Here is a 21837-nt window from a genome sequence, read left to right on the forward strand (position 1 = left end):
CCAGCGTGGTGCTGAGGGGCGTGGGTTGCTCAGGAGGCTCCATCGAAGGTCCTCTCCGAAAGAAAACCCCAGCTCTGCAATGAAACTTTGTATTAAAAGTGACAGCCTGATTGGCCTTAGTACTACGTTGCGTCGTCCATCGAATCCGCAACTGGTCGCGAGGCGAATGCGTGCACGGTATGCACTCACGGGTTTTGGATGACACGACCATATCCAGATTAACGAATGCGTTGTATGTATCACCTACTTGTCATAAAGTAGTAACTCGGCCATTTGTCAATTGGTTATGTCCGGAAAGGGCACTCCTAATCCCTGTTAATTATAGTCCACTTGATCGTTTGATTGGTATATCTTGTTTGAACCGTACGTGTAGCATGGCAACAAAGAGGTTGCGGAAATAGCAGAGCAGCATTTGTGTTTGCACTGTCCGTTCGCTAGGGAAGTGCGTGGGAGCTGGATGCAGTCTGGTCGGACTACATGGTTCCGTGCACCAGAATCTGGCATTGGCATCGAGGATTATTGGTGGTTGAGATCACTGCAGCTACTGTAAACGGTAGAGAGAGAAAAAACGGTGACTTCTACTGTTGTGCACAGCTCGGAATCTGCGGAAGGAAAGAAACAGGCGCTTATTCGAGGGGGAAGGCGCCAGATGAGTGCCAGGTCGTGTTGCTCATCAAAGAAGAGATCGCCATGCGAGTCCGGGCTTGTGGAGGCCCTGAAGTACCCTAGTTTCCTTATGACAAGTTTTTTTTAGAGTTCGAGTCACTTTTGATTTAAGTAATAACCAAGACTATGTAAGGACTTGCATTCTACTTCTTCTCAAATGACATAGCAGTGGTCCTGTTTTTATTTAATAGAAAAAACACAAAGAGGTTGCTGAAGATTGATGACGTCATTCCTTTCTTCCAGAAGCAAGGCCGCGGCTTTGTGTTACTTTGTTGAACCCAAGGGAGCCGAAGAAATTGTTCAACCATGTCTGGCCAAGACCAAAAAATTAAGAAGATGTGCCCGGTTCCTCTCACGGCCGTTGAAACTAAAATTTGGCTTTGCTTATTGTTTGGTTGAGTCATGCACAAACATTCTGGTCGTCATCTCCATCACATGCCATGAGCGTTGTGACAATTGCATCCATTGTTGGCCTCTTGCTCCTTTCTTCCATGCATGACAAGGATATCCTCACCATTTCCATAGCTTGCTGAGGGTTGAACTGACCTTGCATCTTAGGGTCCACTATATGCGAAGGATCTCCTCTAGCTACAACCTGCCTGAGTATCTGTACAATTTCCCTCAACTCCAGCTGCTCTCCAGCATGCGTTGTCTGGCTTGAAACTCTAGTTCCCGTTAAGATCTCTAGAAGCACAATACCATAGCTGTAAACATCAACTTTTGCTGTGATCGGTAGGTTTGATGCCCATTCAGGAGCCATGTAACCTGCTGTACCTCTCATATGGGAGAAATGAAAGCCAGAGCAATCTCTTCTCGACAATTTTGCTAGACCAAAATCTGCTATCTTGACTTCAAAATCTCGCGTCAAGAGAATGTTTTCAGGCTTCACGTCGCAATGGACAATCCACTCAAGACACTCGTGGTGGAGGTATGCCAGGCCCCTCGCCGTTCCCAATGCAATCTTGAACCTCTGGCTCCATCCAAGTGACTGTTCTCTGTTAGTGGTGTCAAAGAGGTGCTTGTCTAGTGATTCATTCTCCACATACTCATATACCAATAGTTTATGTTTCCCTTCTGAGCAAAATCCCCAAATCCTTAGCAAATTGATATGGTTGATCCTCGCAATTACAGTCATTTCACCCCCAAATTCTTCATCGCCTTGCGTTGTATTTGTTAGCTTCTTCACGGCGACAACTTGCTTGCTGTTCAGCACCCCTCTGTAAACAATTCCTGAGCCACCCCTTCCAATCTCTTCCTTAAAATTCCCCGTTGCTTCCTTCAATTCTCGGTATGTGAACCTCCTGAATTGGTTTGTGATCAGCTTGTACCCTTCCATCACTGTATCTGGAATACTTTGCTTGCTACGAAGAAATAAGCATGCTGTTAAAACAAAGAACAGCTCCAAACCACCCAATACTGCCACAAATGCATAATAATAGGACCACTTTGTGTTGCTTTTCTGCACTCTATATGCATATGCAGGCCCAACTACAATCTCTGAACTGTTCTTGCAGACAAGGTGGGTCTGTCTTGCGGCTGATATTGCAGGGAAGCTAGCATTTTTGCTTATCTTGATATAGAAGCTTCCAAGAAATGAGGGACTCCTATGGCCATTGAAAAGCAAACTTTTTGTGTAACATACACCACGTCCAGTCAACCGGTATGAAAAGCCAAGGCACAAAGTCGTTTCTAAACAATATTTCTTGCAATCTCGGAATGAAGTGTGTGAGTCATTATAGACCATATCAAAGCCATGAAAGTCGGTATGATGTAATTTGATAAACTTAACTTGCTCCTTGGCTTGGCTGATGTTGTTGCTGAACATTGGTTGGCAGCCTTTGGTCCAGTTCTGTGGATTAGCCATCTCATAACCCGGTGGACAAGAGCACCGAGGGCCTGGCGAGTGCTCACAGATTCCATTCATTCCACATGACCCATGTACTTACATATCAGTCGCACGTCTTGCCATGTGATTATCCACGCCCCGTTCGATGAATTTAGACTATACATTTTGAGGTTGCCATCTTGGGTGATTGATAGCCTTCTCCACACACTAACTCCAAAATCTGAAGCCACAATGTTGAGCCCATCGCTCGATAGGAAACGACCCATTTTGTCAAGGACTGCAACCCTGGAGCTGTTGTAGATGGTCTGTCCGTTTTGGAATGGATCTTTATCTGGATTAGGCCAATAGATGCTTGCGATCTCCGGTCCATCATAAATGAGCCGGAGCACATTATCATTATCAAAATACAGGCTGTAGTAACCTGACACCAGCTTCTTGTTTTTGGTAAAGTTCTGAGAAGGAAGCAAGGTGTCGGTGGGTGAATCAAAGCTTTCCCACACGATATGATCTCCTCCTTGGTCTTTGATCACAAGGTTGCCAGTTTCAAGGAGATGAACTGTTGAGCCCTTGCCCAGGCTCATCTTGCTGCCCCAAACAATGGAGCCACCGGTATCATGGAGGACCAAGTTGCCATCAGTGGTGAAAGATACCTTGGAGCCATGACCATTCACCGGAACACCAGGGTTTGCTATCCAGATGACAGTTTTATCGACGGTGTTGGTGAACCAGATGGAGAAGTAGAAGGCATTTTTGCCAGCTTTGTAGAAACCACAGGAGAAGGTATGGTTTGGTGACACAAGGAATGTTTTGTCAAGCTCTTCCACTGACAAGGATGAACCGATGTTCAATGTTGTCTGGGGTGATGCAAAAGAGCATAGCACAACAGGGAGTACTGAAAAGAATGATAGATACAAGGCTGTGACCATTTTGCTGGGTATGCGTAGGAGACGCAGGAATTCTTCTTGGCTTGGATGGAGGAGGGACTGATGCGCTTGTGCGGTATTTATGCTGTCTGTGCCTTCTTGTTGCCAAGTGATATCCTCCTTTGAAGACTGAAGTCAAGGTCTTTGTTGAGTTGGTCCATCTTCGCAGACGGCCCTGCAACTGAGAGGACGGGCAAATAGGAGCTAGGGTTTCTGCTAACTACTCGAAGTCCAGTCTCCAATAATTTTCCAAAAATTTTCTAGACTTGTTTTAAGGGATTTTCACGATTTTACTCAAGGGGTAGTTTCCACCAAAAAATTCCTCAGTGCTTAATTGACAGTTTTTTATTAATTTGTTCTGCTCGGAGCTTCAAACATCCGTAATCAACATCTAAGACACGATGACACTGTCATCTTGAACACTAAATGTGGGATCCATAAGTTGGTGGGTTATCTCCCTTTTCACTCTTATTTCTCTCCCCTCCCACATCTCTCTGCAATGGGTCTCACCAATTAGGGTGACAACTGACAATTATGCCATGTAGATACTACATAGACAAAGTCGACCACTTAGCAAGGTAAGGATATGAAACTACAAATTATCAGCTTAGGGACCTATGTGGCGCACGTGAACAAGTCTAGTGATCAATGATGCACTTTACTCAGTCTTTATGTTTTTACTCCATATAGGTATTTGATTCACAGTCAATACATGTGACAACTAAGGAAACATGCAATTTAGCTCTTGGAAAATGTTTGTGATTCCTGGAAAAGAATTGATGGTGACAGAATATCAAGAGTCCCATTAACTTCTGGTCTTGTTGAGTCTTCTATCCTTTGTATGCGTCCTTGCTTGTACTACTACATTTGAATCTTTGATGAGGGAGATAGGAAATGGGTTCTCACGTGTAGGAAACGGAGAAAGTCTTCGTTTCTGCACGATGACCTGCTGCTGGGGTGCCCGGTCTGCACGCACACTTGTCCACAGCTACTGGTACCCTTTCAGGCTTTTGGAAAAAAAAAAACAAGAAGTCGTGCAGACCAGGTCACCAGGCAATCACTCGGGAACAGAATAGTTGACCACTAGTACATGAATACCACTGAGTAGTACATGACCACTAGTTACTCCCTCCGTTCCCTGGTTGCGTACGGAGGGAGTAGTTAGCAGCTCCTGCGAGCGAAGGGATGCTGCTGCTGCAAACCTGTTTTGTAACGTGTGCCTTTATTTATTTCAAAAAAAAAAACGTGTGCCTTCATTCCCTGGTTGAACAAACTAACGAAGAAGGGGAGAAGCACACACCGTGCAACATCATCAGAACAAGAGCCGACTAATAAAAAAGAAACGAGTTCATCCAAACAAGCCCTCTAAATGGGCTTGACATAACCGTACAGCTTAAAGAGATACAAGTAGCTTGCGCAGCACTACTGATTACTACAAAGGTAGATTGAAATAGAGGTAATAATAAGATATTCAAAGCTTAAAAGTGAATTACAAATTTGATAAGCGGCCTTGATTTATGAATCATCCGGTCGCCCTTCAGTCATCTGCCATCCAGCGTGTGGTTGCAGACCCTGCAAAAAATATGGTCGTTGGGGGCATGAGCGGCTTGAGCGCATAGGAATGAAGAGGCAACCAGAAAGAAGGTTTCACGGACTAACATGAAAGTTGCAGTTGGTAAGCCGGATGGATCAGATCATCATATCCACCAGTGAGACATCAACCACATTGCCAACAACTGGCCTTTCCTCATGAACCTGCAGATCTTCCAATTAATGATCAATCACACTAAAACAACGTCGGGGGGGGGGGGGGGGGGGGGGGGGGGGGGGGGGGGGGGGGGGTTACAAAGCACTTACAGTGGCCCAACAGGTGCCTAGTGATTGCATTTGTGACTGTGAAGGCTGGAGCCGAGAATTACAATTTGCATTGCAAGAGTCTGCTTCATCGCATGATCGAACCTGCTCAGCCAATGAGATACCAAAGATTTTGCAGCCATTTTCAACAGTGCTCTCATTGTTCGATTCGTGCTCGGCACCACTGACAGGGGAGTGCATCTTCTCAGTTACAGTACATTCATCTATGGCTTCGCCTGAAACAAGATGAGGCCAAAGAGATAGTGCTTGGTTGCTTCTTCCCATGTCTTGAGTAGGGACAGCCCTATCACGTCTACCATCCTCATCCTCATCCAGGCAGCTGTACTCATATTCCAAGTGAGGTATCTTAGAACTAGTTTGTGGAAACATCAGCACAGATGATGGGGAGGATGCTTGCAACAGAACTGGTTTGGTTGGATGTCGAATATCACACCCTTGCGGTGTAGGCCATTTATAAGCTGCACTAGATGCATGGGTACCGTCAGGTTGATACATGCCAACAGTCCTTATATGGACATCAGCCAAAGCTCCTCCACGGAAAGGACGAAACACTTCTTGACCTTGCAAGACCTTTTGGAATCTTTGTGATTCTCCAAAGCCTGAGCAATGGTAGGGAAACCTAGGAATTCCAGCTGGAGATCTAACACCAAATCTTGGAACCCCGAAGATATTGTTACTCATGTTGATATAGCTACTACGTTCATCACTGTCCTGCAAATTTCTTGCTTCAGTTGCGTGCGAAGCTGAAATAGCAGTAACATCATGGGTTTTGAAACCCAAAAATTCTTGACCTTGCAAGACCTTGTGGAATCTGGCAGATCCCGCAAAATCTGAAGAAACACTTCCATCTGACAAAACAGAAAAAGAAAAAAAGTTCAGCAGGGCATATAAATCATGGGTGATGGTTCTCCTTTTACTTGTAAAACTACCTACATGGAAGCACGATCTCCGGATTAACTGGGGGTAGGCATGGTTTCAGACGTTTTGAATTGGGAGCGCACAGATGAGCTTGAGATCCTGAAACTGATCCTGTAAGCTCAATGTCCCAAGGAGAAACCATATTGGACCGACGGCACTCTATATCATCATCCCATCTGACCTGTCAAGATGACATCAGTCAATAACATATAGGAGCCTGAAACAAGATTCAAGAAGGAGCAGATTTAACAACGTAACAGTATAAGAATTTTGCATCAAGGCTCAGGCTGAAATCTGAACCACAATAGCATGTAAACTACAGCTTTGAATTTTACATCCTAGAAATATCCTGGAAAGGTAAGTAGCAAAATAATGCAGCAGGATTCAAATAGCCCACCTGAAAACTTTGGCCAAAGACATTAAGCTTAGCTTTTATGTGCTATAACTCTTATTCAATAGCTATACTGACGAACTGACTCAGACCACATAGAATCATGAATTTCAACTAAGAAGAGGCATGCTGTTCAGCAAAGATCAATTCAACATCAGTTTCAGATGCACTAGATAAGTACAACTTGATTAGTCACATATAACCAAAGCACAAAAAAAGAAAAGGAAAGAAATTACATTGAACATTTCAAGATTAGTACTAGCTTACGAAATGAGTACAGTTACAGATTTGTTCCTTCAATATTTACCAGGCACAGACATTGATTCTACTTGCAACCATATTCTTTCAGAAGGTCAGGCCAGGAAGGATGTCGACCAAGTACTACTGGACACATGCATTGATTTTACTTGCAATTTTTATCCTTAAGAACACATAGAAACACTGCTAAAATCATGAGAGAAGAGAACATACCACCAAGGATTTCCATTTTGAACCATGCCACATAGGTTCGGCCTCTCTGCTTCCAATTATTATCCCAGTGCACCTGAAAAATCCCACCAAGAGTGAAATCAGAATGATCTTGGTGCATGGCAAACCCATTAACAAAGATAAATATTACTATGCACCACCAGTAACCTTCTCTCAGAAGCATCGTCACTTTCATATCTCATTCTGCATCTCATTCCAACAGAAAATGGTTGATTGAAGCTTCTCATGAACTTCCAATAGGGTATAATGAATTCAGATTGGCTTAACCTGTGAGTTCAAGAGTTATTAACAGCACAAAGGCATCACATCCTCCAAAACAGGGAGCGATTAGCAGGAAAATGCAAATCTCACACTTCTAACTACTCATAAATTTAATCATGGAACTAAAAGAAAAGGAACTAAGAAGCAGCACGAATGAAATGCGTTAGATATTATTTGATATCAGTAAAATCATTACTTGTCTACATTTTGAAACATTAAAATTAAAAAAACAACATTGAAATCTAAAAGGACCGTGTCATCATTCCTGAATTCTGAGGATCGCTTGCCATGGAATAACTTGTATGTATGGAGACGCAAGATAATTTGGCATGTCCAAGGAGGTGAAATAAAAGATTGGTTCTACATTGGCATTGTCAGGAGGGGGGCGATTCTGGTAATCAACTATAGTAACCACAGCAGACACTATTGAGATAGTACCAACAAATTGGATTGGGTACTGAAGACAGGCAGAGGACTGAATTCGCGCATCAGAAGTTTTGAAATAAGAGTGTGCTCACTAGTAAATGGTAAGGAACAAGAATAAAATCCAGCATTTTGCTACTGTTTTTTATTCCATGTATTATATGCAGAACCTTTTAGCATAACTATAGCTGCAAGTCAATCCAACCTTGTCAAACATGTACTGACACAGACATAAGGATAATATGACAAAACAACCAGAAAAATACTTTTTGTTACCTGGGATTGTAGTAGATGTGAAAAACAGTCCTCGTGGCCACAGCTTCTGTAACATTTCCCAGATTCCTATGATTGGAGCACTGGTTATGCGGTGCAGGAATAAGATTTACGTTTTTCAGCTGTGCTGCTCGACGCACTCCTAATCGAAGCACTCCATCTTCACCGCTGGAAAAGGATGAGCAGTCTTTAGATAATAGAACGTACGGTATGTTGCAATTAATGGCGAAATGAGCTAAATGCCTACCGAAGGAACAGAACTGCATCTCCAGAGACCAGCTTCTTCTTATTAACAAATGCACTCCATCCAGTGGTTAAGAGATGCCTTCGTGGTTGGCCTGTAACAAAGCAGACCTATCAGAAACTCAGGACCACAAAGTTTGTGAGTTATTCAAATATGTTTGGTAGAATCACTAAAAACCATTTTGCTCTTTTCTGCATGATCTTTTGTTAAATATCAGTCAATTTCCCTGACCATTTAGATTAGCTTTGAGATATGTATGTTCAGAAATGTGCTTTAACTTATGGACTGAAAAGAAAGCAAATGCAAATACAGTAGCCTACAATCTAGTTTAGTTCGACTATGTTCGTCCATATAAAACCATATTGGCATTTGGTCAGTCACTACTTCACTACTGAAGTCTGAAAATGCAGGCTCAGTGAGTACAGAGTCTCATCCAAGGAAAGCCTGAATAACATGCTAACAAGATGGAACCCGTGTTTCCAGAGAGATTCCTAACAAAGAAGCAGAATGTGCAGTACGGTACAGCTCATATTCAATCACCAAGTCAAGCTTAACTAGTGAAGAAACTCTCATGCCCTACCTCGATAGATATGACGGAACTTCCACTCCGTGCCGTGCAGATCCTTGGCCACGAGCTCCTGAGATGGCCTCTGCAGACTGTAATCCTGTGCACGCCAAACCCGACAGAGTCACAAAGCGAACACTAAATCACCATGACAACGTGACCTTCAGTGCTAATGGTCGTACCAGCGGCGGGAAGCAGTCCTCGGCGGCGCGGCGCGGCACGGAGAAGCCGCCGTGCGTGCTGGTGTCGGATGCAGTGAGCGTCTTACAGAACATGTGCGGCGTCCGCGCGAGCGGCCTCATGGCACCCCCGCCCTCGCCGTAGCGAGCCGCGTCCTCGTCCTCCCGCGCCCGCGCACGCGCACGCCTCTCCGCCTCCTCGTCCTCGGGCAGCAGCGACACCCGCGCGCACACCTCGTCCGTCGCGTCGTCCGCCTGCACGAAAACGAAGGGGAACCAAGCTCCCTCTCGGTCAGTCAATAGCTCGAGCACATTGCGCTCGCCGGCACCGTACAGCACAACCGAAGCCCCGCGCGCACTCACGTGGAGGTTGACGTCGACGACGCGGCAGAACACGTGGGGAGGCACCGCAGCAGGCGCTGCGTCGCCGCCGATGTGCTCGAGGTGGCCCTGCGGCAGGTACACGACGGCGCTGCCCTTCCGCGGCAGCGGCGCGACGGGGCCCGCGCACGCGTGCCACAGGTCCAGGCACACCGTGCCCCCCTCCCTCAAACCCAGCGGCGTCTCCGCCTCCTCGTCCTCCTCCTCGACAGTGTTGAGGTCGATGCCCGCCATGGCCGCCCGCTCGCCGGCCGGCCGGCCGCAGCTAGCAGCGCCGCTCGGCTCCATGGAACGAGCAAGCAGCAAAAGCTCGCCGATGCGGCGGCGGATGGAGATAGCCGAGGAAGCGAGTCGGGGTTTAATGGCGCGGGGAGAGGAGTGGGTGGGGAGTGGAGGCGGAGGTGGAGGAGGTCATGGCCATGAATGGCTGGGGTGGCTGGCTGGGTGGGTAGTAGGGAGGAGAGACTGGAGAGGGAAGGGAAGTGGTGGGGAGTAGCCGGGTAGGGCGCAAACGAGAGCCAGGCCTACGGCCTTTGAAATATTGCCGCTGCCGCTGCCGCTGGTGGCGGACGGATAAAGCCGTGGTGGTTTTGTTTGACGCTTCTTTGGCCGGGCTGACTCCTCTGAGGCTCTGCCTCCCCTAGCCCAGCGCACGCAGAGGCATGGGTCTCGTCTCCCTCGAATAAATACTGTAGCAAAGGAAGTGGCCGGCGGGAAGAAAGCGGTAGACAGCGCAAGCGCGAGGGGCGGGAGGCGCTGGCAGCTGCGGCAGCGGCAGCGGCAGAGGTGGGGGAGCGATGAGAGGAGAGACGAGGACGCGCTGATGACGCCACTGTGCCCGGCTGCCATTGCTCACTGCTCACGCTGCCAGGTTTTTCTTTTACGCAGACCAGCCTGCCAAGTATCGCTGTGTTTACGGAGTACTACTATGTGTAAGAGAAAAGCTGCTGACGACCTGACGCTGCTCCTTTCCGTCCATCACTGCCTCTGCAGCCGAGCGAGTTCGCAGCTGCTCGTGAATGCCCACATCCTAGCTACCTTCGCTCGGCAGTGAGCTGAGCGACACTTTCTTTGGAAGAAACATTAGGGGAATGGTTTTCGTTGTTTACATGGTAAAAAGACATATGGTGAAAGGTGAATCCAGTTGACGCCCACCACCGCTGAGCATTGCCAAGCAACAAGCTCTCGCTTGGCCGTCACCGATCGTGACAAACTCGAGGGGGGCACACCGGCACAGTACGCCCTGGATCGCCGAGCGGCCGGTGGCGTGGTACCACCGCCGGACCCCGGCTGGCGCCCCCATTGACATTGCCATCTAACTCCCTGTAGCCATCTGGGCATGTTGTTGTTGGCCATGCCCTAGATGCGTGCGCGGCCGAGGGACCGGTGGTTCTCTGTTGTAGGACACATGCTGTTTTTTTTTTTCTTTTTTGATATGAGGACACATGCAGTTGGTTGAGCTGTTCGGAGAGGGACCCTGCTCCGTCCGGTTAACGAACGGCCCTTGAAGTTGAAGCCATGTTACCCCGGGAACCTTGGCCCGGCCCATGGTCCATGCTACAAAATGCAGCTACATGATGCATGCTTCTCCACTTGCGAGGCGACTGTGTGATTTGACTTGAAACCGTCCTGAAGATCAGAGCCATTGCGCGTCGACATCGTCCAGGTCCAGCTACGCACTCCCGATTCCTGAAGATGGCGCTTTGTCGGCTTGTGCTTGTCCCGTGGGCATGAGGCGGCCAGGCCACGGCCATGAAGGCTTGTCTCAACTTAAAGTATGGCTTGTCTCAACTTAAAGTAGAATTTATTTAGATCTGTTGGTGAAAACCTTCGCCAACAGATCATATCTCAACTGTGCACGTTCACTGTTGGTCGTTTAAGGCGCTCATAAAATATTTTCTCATATTTTAATAGAAGAGAAGAGCTATCCTCGATTAAAAGATAGTCTCGTATACGTACTTCAAGAATAGGTGGGGATGATGTGTGGGATCGTTCATATTGTTCATATTGTACACTATGTGTCATTGGAAGGATTGAGCTAGATACTAGCTCATGCTATTGGAGGAGTCCTCGTGCTCACATCTCAACTGTTTTGTACACTCGGTGGGTTTATCATCAGTGCCAGCGTCCAGATGGCCTTCTCCATCATGACACCATGATTAGCCCACCGTGAACTCAAGATTCCTGATGAACATGCTGAAGGTCCTGCTTCGGTATACGCCCAAACAGTAGGGCAGCCAGGCGAGCCAGGCCCTTTATCGAGCAAGACGACCGAGCGGGGGCATTGATAGCTTTGGCTCGGCACGCCTCGTATAAGACTGTTGAGGCAGCTGCTGCCGCTGCCATTTTTTATGGCCCTGTCGCCCGGCCCTCGCTGCCGCGGCCCGCTGCCACTGTGACACCGTGGGCGTAGTAGAGCCCGGCCTGCGAGGCCAATCGAGGTGCCGTGCCAGCTCCTGATGCGCCCGTACCGTACCCACATGCATGCGCCACCGTAACCGGCACTGTGCACGCGTACGTTCGCCAGCCGCCCAGCCTGCCGGCCGGTCCTCGCACGGGCGCGCGCGACGCAACGCACGCGTCGTCACGCGCGTGATGGTCCGGGGCGTGGGGCAGCGAGCGAAAGAGAGAATGCACCACGGGCCGTGGCGTGGCGGCGTCGTTATACGGATGGAGCGTGAACAGTAGGCACGGGGAGAGAGGGACAGTGGACTAGAGAGGAGGGGTAGTAGTAATAAAAGGGAAAAGGGCCCCCTCGGACGACGGCACTGCAGCTTGGCCAGACGCCCAGGCCCGGCGCCCGCAGCTGCACCGCGCCAGTGTTACGTCCACCTCACTTTCCCCTCGCTTTTATCGGGCGTGGGTCAGAGATGCTGTTTGGGGCAAGAAGCCGCTGCACCAGAGCCAGGGCCCCGCCTGGCGACCCCACTGCGCGGACCCTGTTCCCGTTCCCTGGACACCGTCCATGCACGAGCCGGATCGTTGGACGAACGAATCCTTCACGCTTGACTCCTGCATCTGCATGGCTTATCCGTCAAGGAGGACCGGGTCCACTCATGGTCGTCGATCAGCCGCAGCGACCGTCTCGTCCGACGTCCGTGGCCCGCCTGGGAACTCCGCACGTTGTCCGCTGCTCGGCGCCGGGGCCCGCCGCCCGCGCGCCAGCTGCCGCAAAAGCACATGAACAGTCGGGGCATCGTTGGCTTGCGAATGGCGATCGGGGAGAGGGAGAGAAAAGCTTTCACGACGAGTAGCAGCAGAGGCAGGCTAGCAGCTAATGGCCAGGGGGCGTGCGTGCGTGGCTTCCTTGGTCTTTGCGGCGGCAGCGAGACATCAACCTGCCCGCGCCGCAGCGGTGGTGACAGGTCGGGGGAGGAGGTCAGGAGAAGCCGCTCTGCTTTTTCTCTCTGCGGCGCGAGGAGGAAGCTAGCGGAGGAACACGGGGTGGTGGCGCCCGGCGGGGCCGCGCCCACGCGCGCGTTGTCGTCGTCGCCGCTGTGGGCCTGTGGCGACGGGCGCTCTGCTCCTGCCAATGCTAATGCTGATGCTGTTCGCCTGCTCGTGTGTTCCCCTGCGCGCCGCGTCGTTTGCTTTTGATTAGCTACCGAGGGGATCGATCGGCTTCCTTTTTTTATGTCTTCTCAGGGGGGCCGGCGGCCATGAATGGGGTCGGGCGCTGCCAAGAGGATCGTTGTTGGTTTTTCATGGAGGCTTTTGGATCGGCTATGACACGTGACGAGGGCCGGGGTCGGTGTGGAAGCACGTCTGTCACGAAGTGTGCCGATCCATCGAGTACAGTTCCATGCAATGCAAGCAGCGAGCAAACATTTTGATCTGCACGTGAGGTGTAAGATTAGAAATGCAGAAGCAGAACCTCCCTTCCACCCTCGGTTTTGCGATCACGGTTGCAAGGATGTGAGTTCACTTGCAGAGTATCCTGTATCCCTCGCGGCCGCAGCACACGGAGCAGAGAGCATCGGACGGACCCGCTGGTTATCGGAGCGTGCACTAGTGGCAGCCCGGAGCAGAGGAGCATTGGCAAAGGACCGAAGGAGCCGCGCATCAACCTCGCAAGCGAATTGGCAAAGGAGGCCGGCGTTTCCAACATGCTTCTGTTCATTTTCCTTCGACGAGATACCGATACGCAAGCAATGAAGCAACGGCGATTTATTACTACTACCATTTCTTCAGCACGACACGCAAAAGGAGCCCTGTGTTTGGCAGCTGCACGAGCGGGCCGCTACTAGCAGGCGGGCGGGTGGTACAGTGCAGCAAGGCTCGCGGATCGGCGGGTGGAAATGGCGCGCGGCCGACATGGCGGCAACAGGCGTGGTGCCCGGGCTTCCTCTGACGAGCTCGCATGTCTGTTCGCCGGCCGTCTCTTTATTTCAGACTGAAGATTCTGCCTTCGGCCGTGGCAGCTGTTCAGCGTGCGTGGCTGCGTGAGTCAAAAGAACACGCAAGTTTCAAAGACGCCAGATATAGAGCTCGCGTGTCTGTGCTGTCGTGTACATTTCCGTTTGTAAACAGGCACGAATGCATGCATCGCAGCAGATAAAGATCTTCAAGACAGCAGTCCTCATAGTAGAAGCCTTTTCGCCTATTAACAGCTTACAGCTACGGTGGTTAGGTTTTGAATAAGCACGCATGCGCCATGCTCACGCGTTCGTGGATAGTAAACACGATATGTTTCGACCGAGTAGCCGGCCGGCCTTATGGCGCATGCGCCATGCAGCTGGCCGGTGGATGCTAACGTTAGATGATGGATCGTACATGTGCGTACCAAAGAGAGGGCCAAACCGCAAAAGAAGCTAAAAATGGTGGTCATGTGATCCAATCCAATTTTGGCCTCCGTCCATCACCGACGTCTTCACATCGGATTTTGGGTATGGGTATGGCAGCCACGTCCCACGCATAAATCCACGTTTCGGCTGCTCCATCTCATTTCTTTGTAATCAGCGCGTTCTAATTGGAGTAAGAGGACAAGGGCCTTTTTAAGATGCAGGGAGCCAACTCTGTACGATAAAGCATCATGAGAAGATCATGCTAGAACCATCCTTCATTTCTAGCTAGTTAGTTGCGCCTCTCATGCAGGATAGGTTTGTACAGCATAGGATGCAGGGCTCTGCACTCTTTTGGGCCGGGGCCAGACTATGTCTGCTTTTCCGGCTTATCAGGGTCGCGCTAGGTTGCTAAACATATGCGTATAGCATCTACTCCTTCCGTCCCAAATTAGTATCCATTTTATTTTTTTAAGATCTATAATTTTTGCTATGCATTTAGATATATCTTATGTCTAGATACGTAATAAAATCTATATACCTAAAACAATTAAAATGGATAATAATTTGGGATGGAAGGTAATAAAATCTATATACCTAAAACAATTAAAATGGATAATAATTTGGGATGGAAGGAGTAAATCACATGATGCAACCTCCCCATACTCCCAAGAGGCTACGCAATAATGCAGCTAGTGTTTGGTGGCCGGAGATTTGGGTTCCTTCATCCTGCAGAAAAGATCAAAAAAGATGCTCATTTTTCTCCAACGAGGAGCTTCTATACTCTGGAACTGAAATGTTTCTTCTTCTGCAGTTCCTGTTTTAATGCGAGGTGGGAAAAACACTTTTTTGGACAGACGAAATTTGCAAACAGAAAATCGGTCAAAGTGCCAAGTACTAGTTGAAGCATTGGGTGGATATTCATCATTTGGTCCAAACAGTGGACCCTTACGAGCCTTGCCAGGCCGGCCCAGCAGAAACCTAGTAGACGCCTAAACGGATCCCGCGGCCCGCCCCCGAAGTAGCCGTGCGCGCGGCGTCGGTTTATGTCCCGATCTGCGGGCGCGTCGCGGGACGACGAGACTGCCTGCTGTCCGCTCGTATTTGTTTTGGTAGCCGGCAACGGCCAACGGGGGCACGGCGCACGCGCCGGCGCACGGAGAGGCGTGTCGGACAGTTTCTTTGGGCGCGCGAGAGGTGTTGGCGCACAATAGGCCTGCTAGTGGGGCGGTGGGGCGGGTTGAAGTATTTCAGGGTGGGTCTTCGCACGGGGTTTCTATGGATGGGTGGTAATGGGTTCAAGATGCTAGCGGGTCGGGACGGGTTGGGTATACTGAAAGTGCGGGTCGGGGAGGGTTGGAATCGGTCCTAAAACCCGCCACAACCTTGGCCCCGCCCCACTCCCGATCCGACCGCCCCAAGCTGAGCCAGCTAGGATGGCCCATTCGCCGGCGCCCAGCGATGGGGGGCTGGTCATCTCGCTCAACTGCCTCGAAACCCCTCGCTGTAGCAGGAGGGCCTGGCCACCGTGGCCGCGGTCGAGCATGTGCCCCTCTCCGCCGTAGCCTTGGGCTGTGTCGAGGCCGCCGCCGCTGTGCTCCTTCCCTCTCTCGCCTTCCTCCTGCGCGCCGCCCAGGGCCGCCTGCGGCCGTGGCAGCTTTTGCTCTGCCTCGGCTACGCAGACCGCGCCGCCAACGCCGCCCTTGCGGCCGACCTCGGCCTCCGCTTCGTCCACATCGACGCCAACCGCGCCGAGAAGGTCGCCGACAACGTCATGGCACTCATCCTCGACCTGCTTCACCGGACGCACCTGCTCTCGCGCCAGGCCTCCTCGGCCCCACCGCAGTCGCCGCCGGATGGCTCGGCTCCGTCCAGCCGATGTGCCGCGGCATACGGCGATGTTGCGGGCTCGTGCTGGGCATCATTGGTATTTAATGCATATAATGAACCTGAGCATGTAATGCCATGGTTAACCCGCACTAGTGGGGCAGGGTGGGGTGGGTAGAACAAATGTATTTATAGGTGGGGGTGGGTCAGTAATATTCTTCCATTAGCTGCGGGTTGGGGCGGGTTAGGGTGGGTTTTACCTTGTTAGCATGCCTACATGAAGAGTAAAGTGGTGAAGCCCAAACCCTCACTAGTTTGGCACTCAAAAAGTTGCCCCCCGCCAGTCTAGATCACACCTTCTATATATATAACTAGCATAAACTCATAACAAACCAACAAAGTTGCTAATCAGTAGCTTTTTTCTAATTCTTTTGGCTTGGTAATAGCTTCTCGCTATAGTAATCTTGTATTTTCTCACTACCTGGTAATAGCTGGGTCCTGTTTGGATCCATAGTAACTAAATTTAGCCACTTGGTGGATCCAAACATGACCATAAAAGAAAGTGCAATGAAAGGACCTAAGCCGACACAACATCCTGCGTGGATACAAAGCGGCCGTTTTAATAGCCCGTATACCATTGTAACATAATATTCTCTCCATTTCAAATATTTACAATATGAAACTACTTTCAATGGATCATCACGCATGGATCATGTTGGTTGTATATTTATTTAATATTGTAGATGTTAGTATATTTTTCTATAAATTTGATCAACGCTAGATAAGTTTGACTTGAGATGAGATGAAAGAAACTAAGGTGACTTATAATTTGGAAGGAGGGGTTTAGACATATGTGCGCCGTATAACAATGTGGCAATTTTGTAACCCTGGCTAGCAATGGCTTTGTACTACGTAAGTAAATACATTTGGAACTTGTGTGATTCACGCCTTTACAATATCTACTATAGAAGGCGTGACCCAAATGGGTGGGGGCCAATTGTTTGAGTGCTGGTCTACCGATGGCATCAGCTTTACCATTTTGTTCTTCATGTCGAAAACCCCCATGTCGCGGGGCTCCTGCTTATTCCGCCAGGAGATGCTTAAATTGTCGTCCGTGAAGTAGATATAGTCAGCTAGCAAATTGGGGATCCCATCGGCCGGGAAGAACACTGCCGAGTTGTAGCCAATGAAAAGTGCAGCGCCGCCAAGATCATGCAGCTCTTTCCACTCGCTTCGTTGACAGCCCTCGCGGAGGACGAATACTTGGAACCTTACAGTTGGATCGGTCTCAGTGTAGTCATCGTCGCTAGCGCTGCGGTCAGACTCTCCGCCGTAACAACTCCTGTGCTCCCTACATATCAGCACAAGATCACCATCCAACGACTCTGCCAGGTACTTCCTGAAGTAGACGTATTCCTCACCTTCGTTGTGCTCCGGAACAGCGATCCGCGACTTGAATTTCTCGCCATCAGGCTCCCAAACAAGGAGCGCGCCACACGCTGTCATGGAGCACAACCGTTCCTTGTGAAGAACGACGTCTTCGAACAGGTACGGTGATGGCAGGGCCATGGATCATCACGACGAGGTACTCGCCGGAACCACCTGGGTCCCGTAAGGGCACGGCTTTGCGGAGGAAACGCAGCGGCATCCGACCAATATGTATCTCGTCTGGCCGTTCTACAACCTTGAAGGCTCGATCTGGCCAGTGGACTGCCAGGAACGAGCTCTCGTGGAACAGGAACCCGGTCGCCTTGCCACTCTTGGTTCGTGGCAGGGCCTGGAAGAAGCCCATGGTGGTGATGCACGGTAGCGGGAGCTGGGCGCCGGTGACGGGGTTGAAGAGGTGCAGCGCGCACTCCTCGTCGGCGGTCACGACCCAGCCGTGGGCGGAGCCGATCCATATGCGCCTTTGGATTGCAGGTTCAGGCAGAGAAGCTGTGCGGCTGCGACCGTCGTGGAAGGAGAAGAAGTCGAAAGTGGTCGGATCGGCGGTGCTTCCTGCAAGCATGAGCCACGGAGGCTCGGGCCTCGGCCGGCGCCCGCTGGCCAGGGCCGTTTCGGCCGCTCGGTTCCACGCCGCGCACACGGCGCGGAACTTGAGCCAGTCGATGACGGTAAGGCGAATGGCAAACTCGTGACATGAACCTAGCACAGTCTGGATTCGGAGACGGATTAACACAGACGTCGGAGGTTGCCGGAAAGCTTCCTTTGGAATTTCGATTCCGGAAACACCGAATCAACCGCGAGCCGCGCAGCCCAGTGGGCTTGCGTTTGTCGTGACTCAGCGCGGCCCAGTGGATCGCTGCGGCCTGCGGGGATGTCGTCGAAACGCATGGTTTAAGGTGCCGTGGCAACGATATGAGTTTTCTTTAGAGACGATTTTTGTTCCAAAAAAAAGTCGGTCGATTGCCGATTAACTGGGTGTTCATCATTTTTCATTTCAAAAAAGGAAAAATATATGGGAAGAAGCCCAATAGTAAGGCCAGCCCAGTAGACGTCCAAGGGAACCCACGGCCCGCACTCATAATAATCTGAACGAACCTGAGAATCCGGAGCAACCCCGCGCGCGTCCCGAACGACTCCGCCCGCCTCGGTGCGAGTCACGAGGTCACCCCTCGCGCACCACTCGAATGTTTCGGTAGCAGCGACGGGGCCCGGCGAGGCGTGGCGGACAGTTGATTTAATTGGGTGCGCGACGTGGTGAGTTGCAGGCAAATTACACGACGCTCATGCACCTGCGTTCACTCACCATGCTCCAGCACCTGACCGACGATGTTGGTGCCGCCTCGCTTCACCGTCCTTACTTGATCTACCACCATTGGCGTTGATCCCTCTAACCCAACCAGCCATAATTGGAGTCCGCCCCGAACCCCGAAATCCCAAGCATAATTACTCCGTTTTGTTCCTAGGTAGTAAAAATCATGCGCCGTGCTATTTCTCCACCCGTTTTGCATGTGTCTATTTCCGGATCCCCAGTTCTCGGTCGATTACTGACCGGCGGCGCTAGCCTCCTCCCGCCGGCAAAGTCTACGAACCTCGGCCGGAGCTCCGGCGAGCTCAGCAGGCCACGGTATTACTTCGTTTCATCCCCGGGTAGAAAAAATCGTTCGCACATCTTTCCTTCATCCGTTTTTGCGTGCATGTGTTTTCTGAATCTTAATTGTCCATTGATTATGGCTCGGCGGCGCGCGCTGGCGTCGTCCCCGGCGGGGTCCTGCGTCCTGGTTCTCGAGCTCCGGCGGCTTGGCCGAGCTGGCCCTATTATCGTATTTTTATAACTGCGCGGTGAGTATTTTCTTCATGGGTCATGGCGGCGGCTACCAGCAACGTATCACGACTCACGAGCGGCGGGGCTCCCAGCCCCATAATCCCAATCTTCAACCTCAAATCAAAATCAAACCACCAGTAGACACAGGAGCATCATGATGGAATTTCTAGGTACGATTGGAAAGAATCCCTTTGTTTAATCCTTTGATTCGTTGATTGATTGGCAATCCATGTTTTTACGGCATCTGGTGCAGATATATAAGAAATAAGGATAGATGAGGCGAGTTTCGTGCAGGTAGTGCATGAAGCTTCATTGCAATTAATGAAATTTTAGAGGAAGAGAGGGATTTCAGCTGCAGTTAAACAAAGTCAGCTAATTCATACTTTTCATTTATTTGGAAGAAATTACTCATACAAAACCAGTCAGCTTTTAAATTACTTTTTGACCGAACTAGGAGTAGTTATCAACCGACTGATTTCACCACAAAGATGGCACGACGGCCTCTGGGGTAATTAGTCATGGAGCGGAACAATGAGCAATTGCAAACAGAGTAATTAGTCATGGGAAACAAGTAATTTGCAAGCAAAGGAGTAATTTATATTCTCTTTGTTTGCACATATGGAGTAATTTTTCATAGAAGCAAGTAGTAATTAAACATGGACTACGTAGGCATATATATGAAAGGAGTAAGGGCAGTCCCAATGGGATATTGATGGTAGTTTCTATACCTCTTAATTAAGCTGACAGTTCAGCAATTTGCTGATGTGGCAAAAGAGTTATTGAAGAGAGAGAGTATGGAAAGGAGAAACTGTTTCTCCGCGAGGGAACGACGTCCTCACACCGATCAACGCACGAAGAAACGATAGAAAATGCGTTGGGGAGAAACTACTGGTTTCTCTCCGGATCCGGTGCGCAGGCTGGGCGCCGTCGCGGCCGGGCGCCCTCTTCCGCGCCCCATCTCCCCCAACCTCCCCGCCGCCCTCTCCCGCCCGCCCTCTCCCCTGACCTCACCGCTGCCGCAGCCGAGGCTCCTCCGCGCAGGTTGCAGTCGCCGCCGCGCTCGCGCTTGCGCTCTCGCCGCTGCCTCCTCCCCCGACGGTCTGCGCTCGCGCTCTCACAACGGGCTCACCCACCTCCCGCTGCCTCCTCCCCAACGGCCGCCGCCAACGCCGCGCCCCCGCCGGACGACACCCTGGGGTCCAGGTATACGCCGGTATACGCTGTATACGCCGGTCTGCGCTCGCCTTCTCGGGCCTCCGCGCCGGGGACCTCCTCCCGCACGCAAGGAGCAGGCAAGGCGCGGGGGCAGCAGGTTCTGGCGCGCGTCCGTGTGCGCCTGCTGAGCGTCCCACTGCCCGTCTGCAGTTGAGGACCTGCGCCACCCAAAATCTCACCAATTTCTCTGATCAACCACGTTTGCATATGGAGTAGGAGGAAGCAGCTGATCCGTCTTGGATCTTGAGGTACTTTTTTTCTCTGATGTGCTCCGTCATCTTAATCAGTCCTGCATATCTCTTCCTTTCTGATTCGATGGTTAACTTCGAGTATGGAACAGTTGAAGACTGAGATTGTATCGAAGCTTGTAGAATCTAACCAAGGTGAAGATGGCCGCATAATTTTGCATGGAGAAACTTATTGGCAAGCTATTTGAAGCTATCACTAAGCAAAAGTCGGATCGTCATACCCAAGCAGAACGGTGCATCCAGCCATGATCTGAAGATGAACTTGCTAGACGATTTCGCAGAGATCGAGAAAATGGAGATGGCGTCAGATGATCTGAAGGGCAATGTGCCACGTGCATCTCTGAAGAAGGCGGATATGGCACCGGTTACGCCAGAGAAGAGTGGCAATGATCCTGCAGATAGTGTCAACTGTGCAAAGGAGGCTACATGGTTGCTTGCCACAGCTGATACACTCTTTTTAGTGCTGCATTTAAGTTTTGATTTGTGTAGAAACTGCTATAGAAATCATGGACTGTGAAGGATAGTTTCTACTCAATATTAATTGTTCCTTTTCTCTCTTGGAAACTTCATCTAGAAATTATCCATTGGGACTGCCCTAACCGGACATCAAAACGAGTGATTTTGCAATGGAGTAATTTTCTATGTATTTATTTATTGCCCGTAGGAGTAATTAGTCATATGAACAAGGAGTAATTTTCTATGCCACTGTTACGCTGTCATCCTTCTCGGGCGTCGCCTTCGCCGTGTGGAGGCCCAGCTGACACAGTCGCATCTTTTTCTCATGCGATGGCCAGCTCCATGACCAGAAGACAAGCAAGCAAAGAAGGGGTGCGCCGTAGGCCTTGTGTGGGACTAGCGAATTGAGATGCACTTGCATGTGCGCAAGCTAGCGTGACGGAGATTAATTTGGAGAGAAATGCACGCATCTGTTTACGAGAGAGACAACCATGCCTGCATGCAAATTGAAACGTGATTCCAGGTGATGAGTTATTTCAACAGTTGTGAGGATATCACGGGCGTGCAACAGTAATTATTTTTCCATAAAAATACTTTTGAAGATAACT

At 50.2% G+C, this 21837-nt stretch overlaps 2 protein-coding genes, 1 long non-coding RNA gene and 1 pseudogene across 3 annotated transcripts; 1 reads left to right on the forward strand and 3 right to left on the reverse strand.

The window, feature by feature from the left end:
* Positions 1-778: 778 nt before the first annotated feature.
* On the reverse strand, positions 779-3468 carry LOC117858572 (putative receptor protein kinase ZmPK1; annotated as a pseudogene).
* Positions 3469-4744: 1276 nt separating this feature from the next.
* On the reverse strand, positions 4745-10090 carry LOC117858573 (auxin response factor 2). The gene is made up of 11 exons (XM_034741655.2): positions 9417-10090; positions 9057-9308; positions 8890-8974; positions 8313-8403; positions 8069-8233; positions 7256-7375; positions 7091-7163; positions 6244-6409; positions 5293-6158; positions 5095-5190; positions 4745-5007 (listed from the first exon to the last, which is right to left on the reverse strand). The coding sequence occupies exons 1-10, from the start codon at positions 9720-9722 to the stop codon at positions 5125-5127; spliced, it is 2190 nt and encodes a 729-aa protein (XP_034597546.1). The 5' UTR covers positions 9723-10090; the 3' UTR covers positions 4745-5007; positions 5095-5124.
* Positions 10091-16984: 6894 nt separating this feature from the next.
* On the reverse strand, positions 16985-18861 carry LOC117856448 (F-box protein SKIP23). The gene is made up of 3 exons (XM_072294010.1): positions 18792-18861; positions 17727-18187; positions 16985-17563 (listed from the first exon to the last, which is right to left on the reverse strand). The coding sequence occupies exons 1-3, from the start codon at positions 18859-18861 to the stop codon at positions 16985-16987; spliced, it is 1110 nt and encodes a 369-aa protein (XP_072150111.1).
* A 1313-nt stretch (positions 18862-20174) lies between these two features.
* Positions 20175-21419, forward strand: LOC117855582 (uncharacterized). Its single transcript, XR_004640525.2, has 2 exons — positions 20175-20773; positions 20866-21419. It is a non-coding gene; the product is annotated as an uncharacterized lncRNA (long non-coding RNA).
* The last annotated feature ends 418 nt before the right edge of the window (positions 21420-21837 follow it).

Source organism: Setaria viridis, chromosome 5, assembly GCF_005286985.2.
Source record: "Setaria viridis chromosome 5, Setaria_viridis_v4.0, whole genome shotgun sequence".
Lineage (NCBI taxonomy): Eukaryota > Viridiplantae > Streptophyta > Magnoliopsida > Poales > Poaceae > Setaria > Setaria viridis.

Coding starts and splice junctions, on each gene's coding strand:
- LOC117858573 (XM_034741655.2), bottom strand. CDS start 9,722: ATGGAGCCGAGCGGCGCTGCTAGCTGCGGCCGGCCGGCCGGCGAGCGG. Junction 8,234..8,312: donor GATGCAGTTCTGTTCCTTCG/GTAGGCATTTAG, acceptor ATCCTTTTCCAG/CGGTGAAGATGGAGTGCTTC. Junction 6,159..6,243: donor TCCGGAGATCGTGCTTCCAT/GTAGGTAGTTTT, acceptor CTGTTTTGTCAG/ATGGAAGTGTTTCTTCAGAT.
- LOC117856448 (XM_072294010.1), bottom strand. CDS start 18,861: ATGGTGGTAGATCAAGTAAGGACGGTGAAGCGAGGCGGCACCAACATC. Junction 18,188..18,791: donor CGGTCAGGTGCTGGAGCATG/GTGAGTGAACGC, acceptor AGACTGTGCTAG/GTTCATGTCACGAGTTTGCC. Junction 17,564..17,726: donor GGCCAGATCGAGCCTTCAAG/GTTGTAGAACGG, acceptor GTTCTTCACAAG/GAACGGTTGTGCTCCATGAC.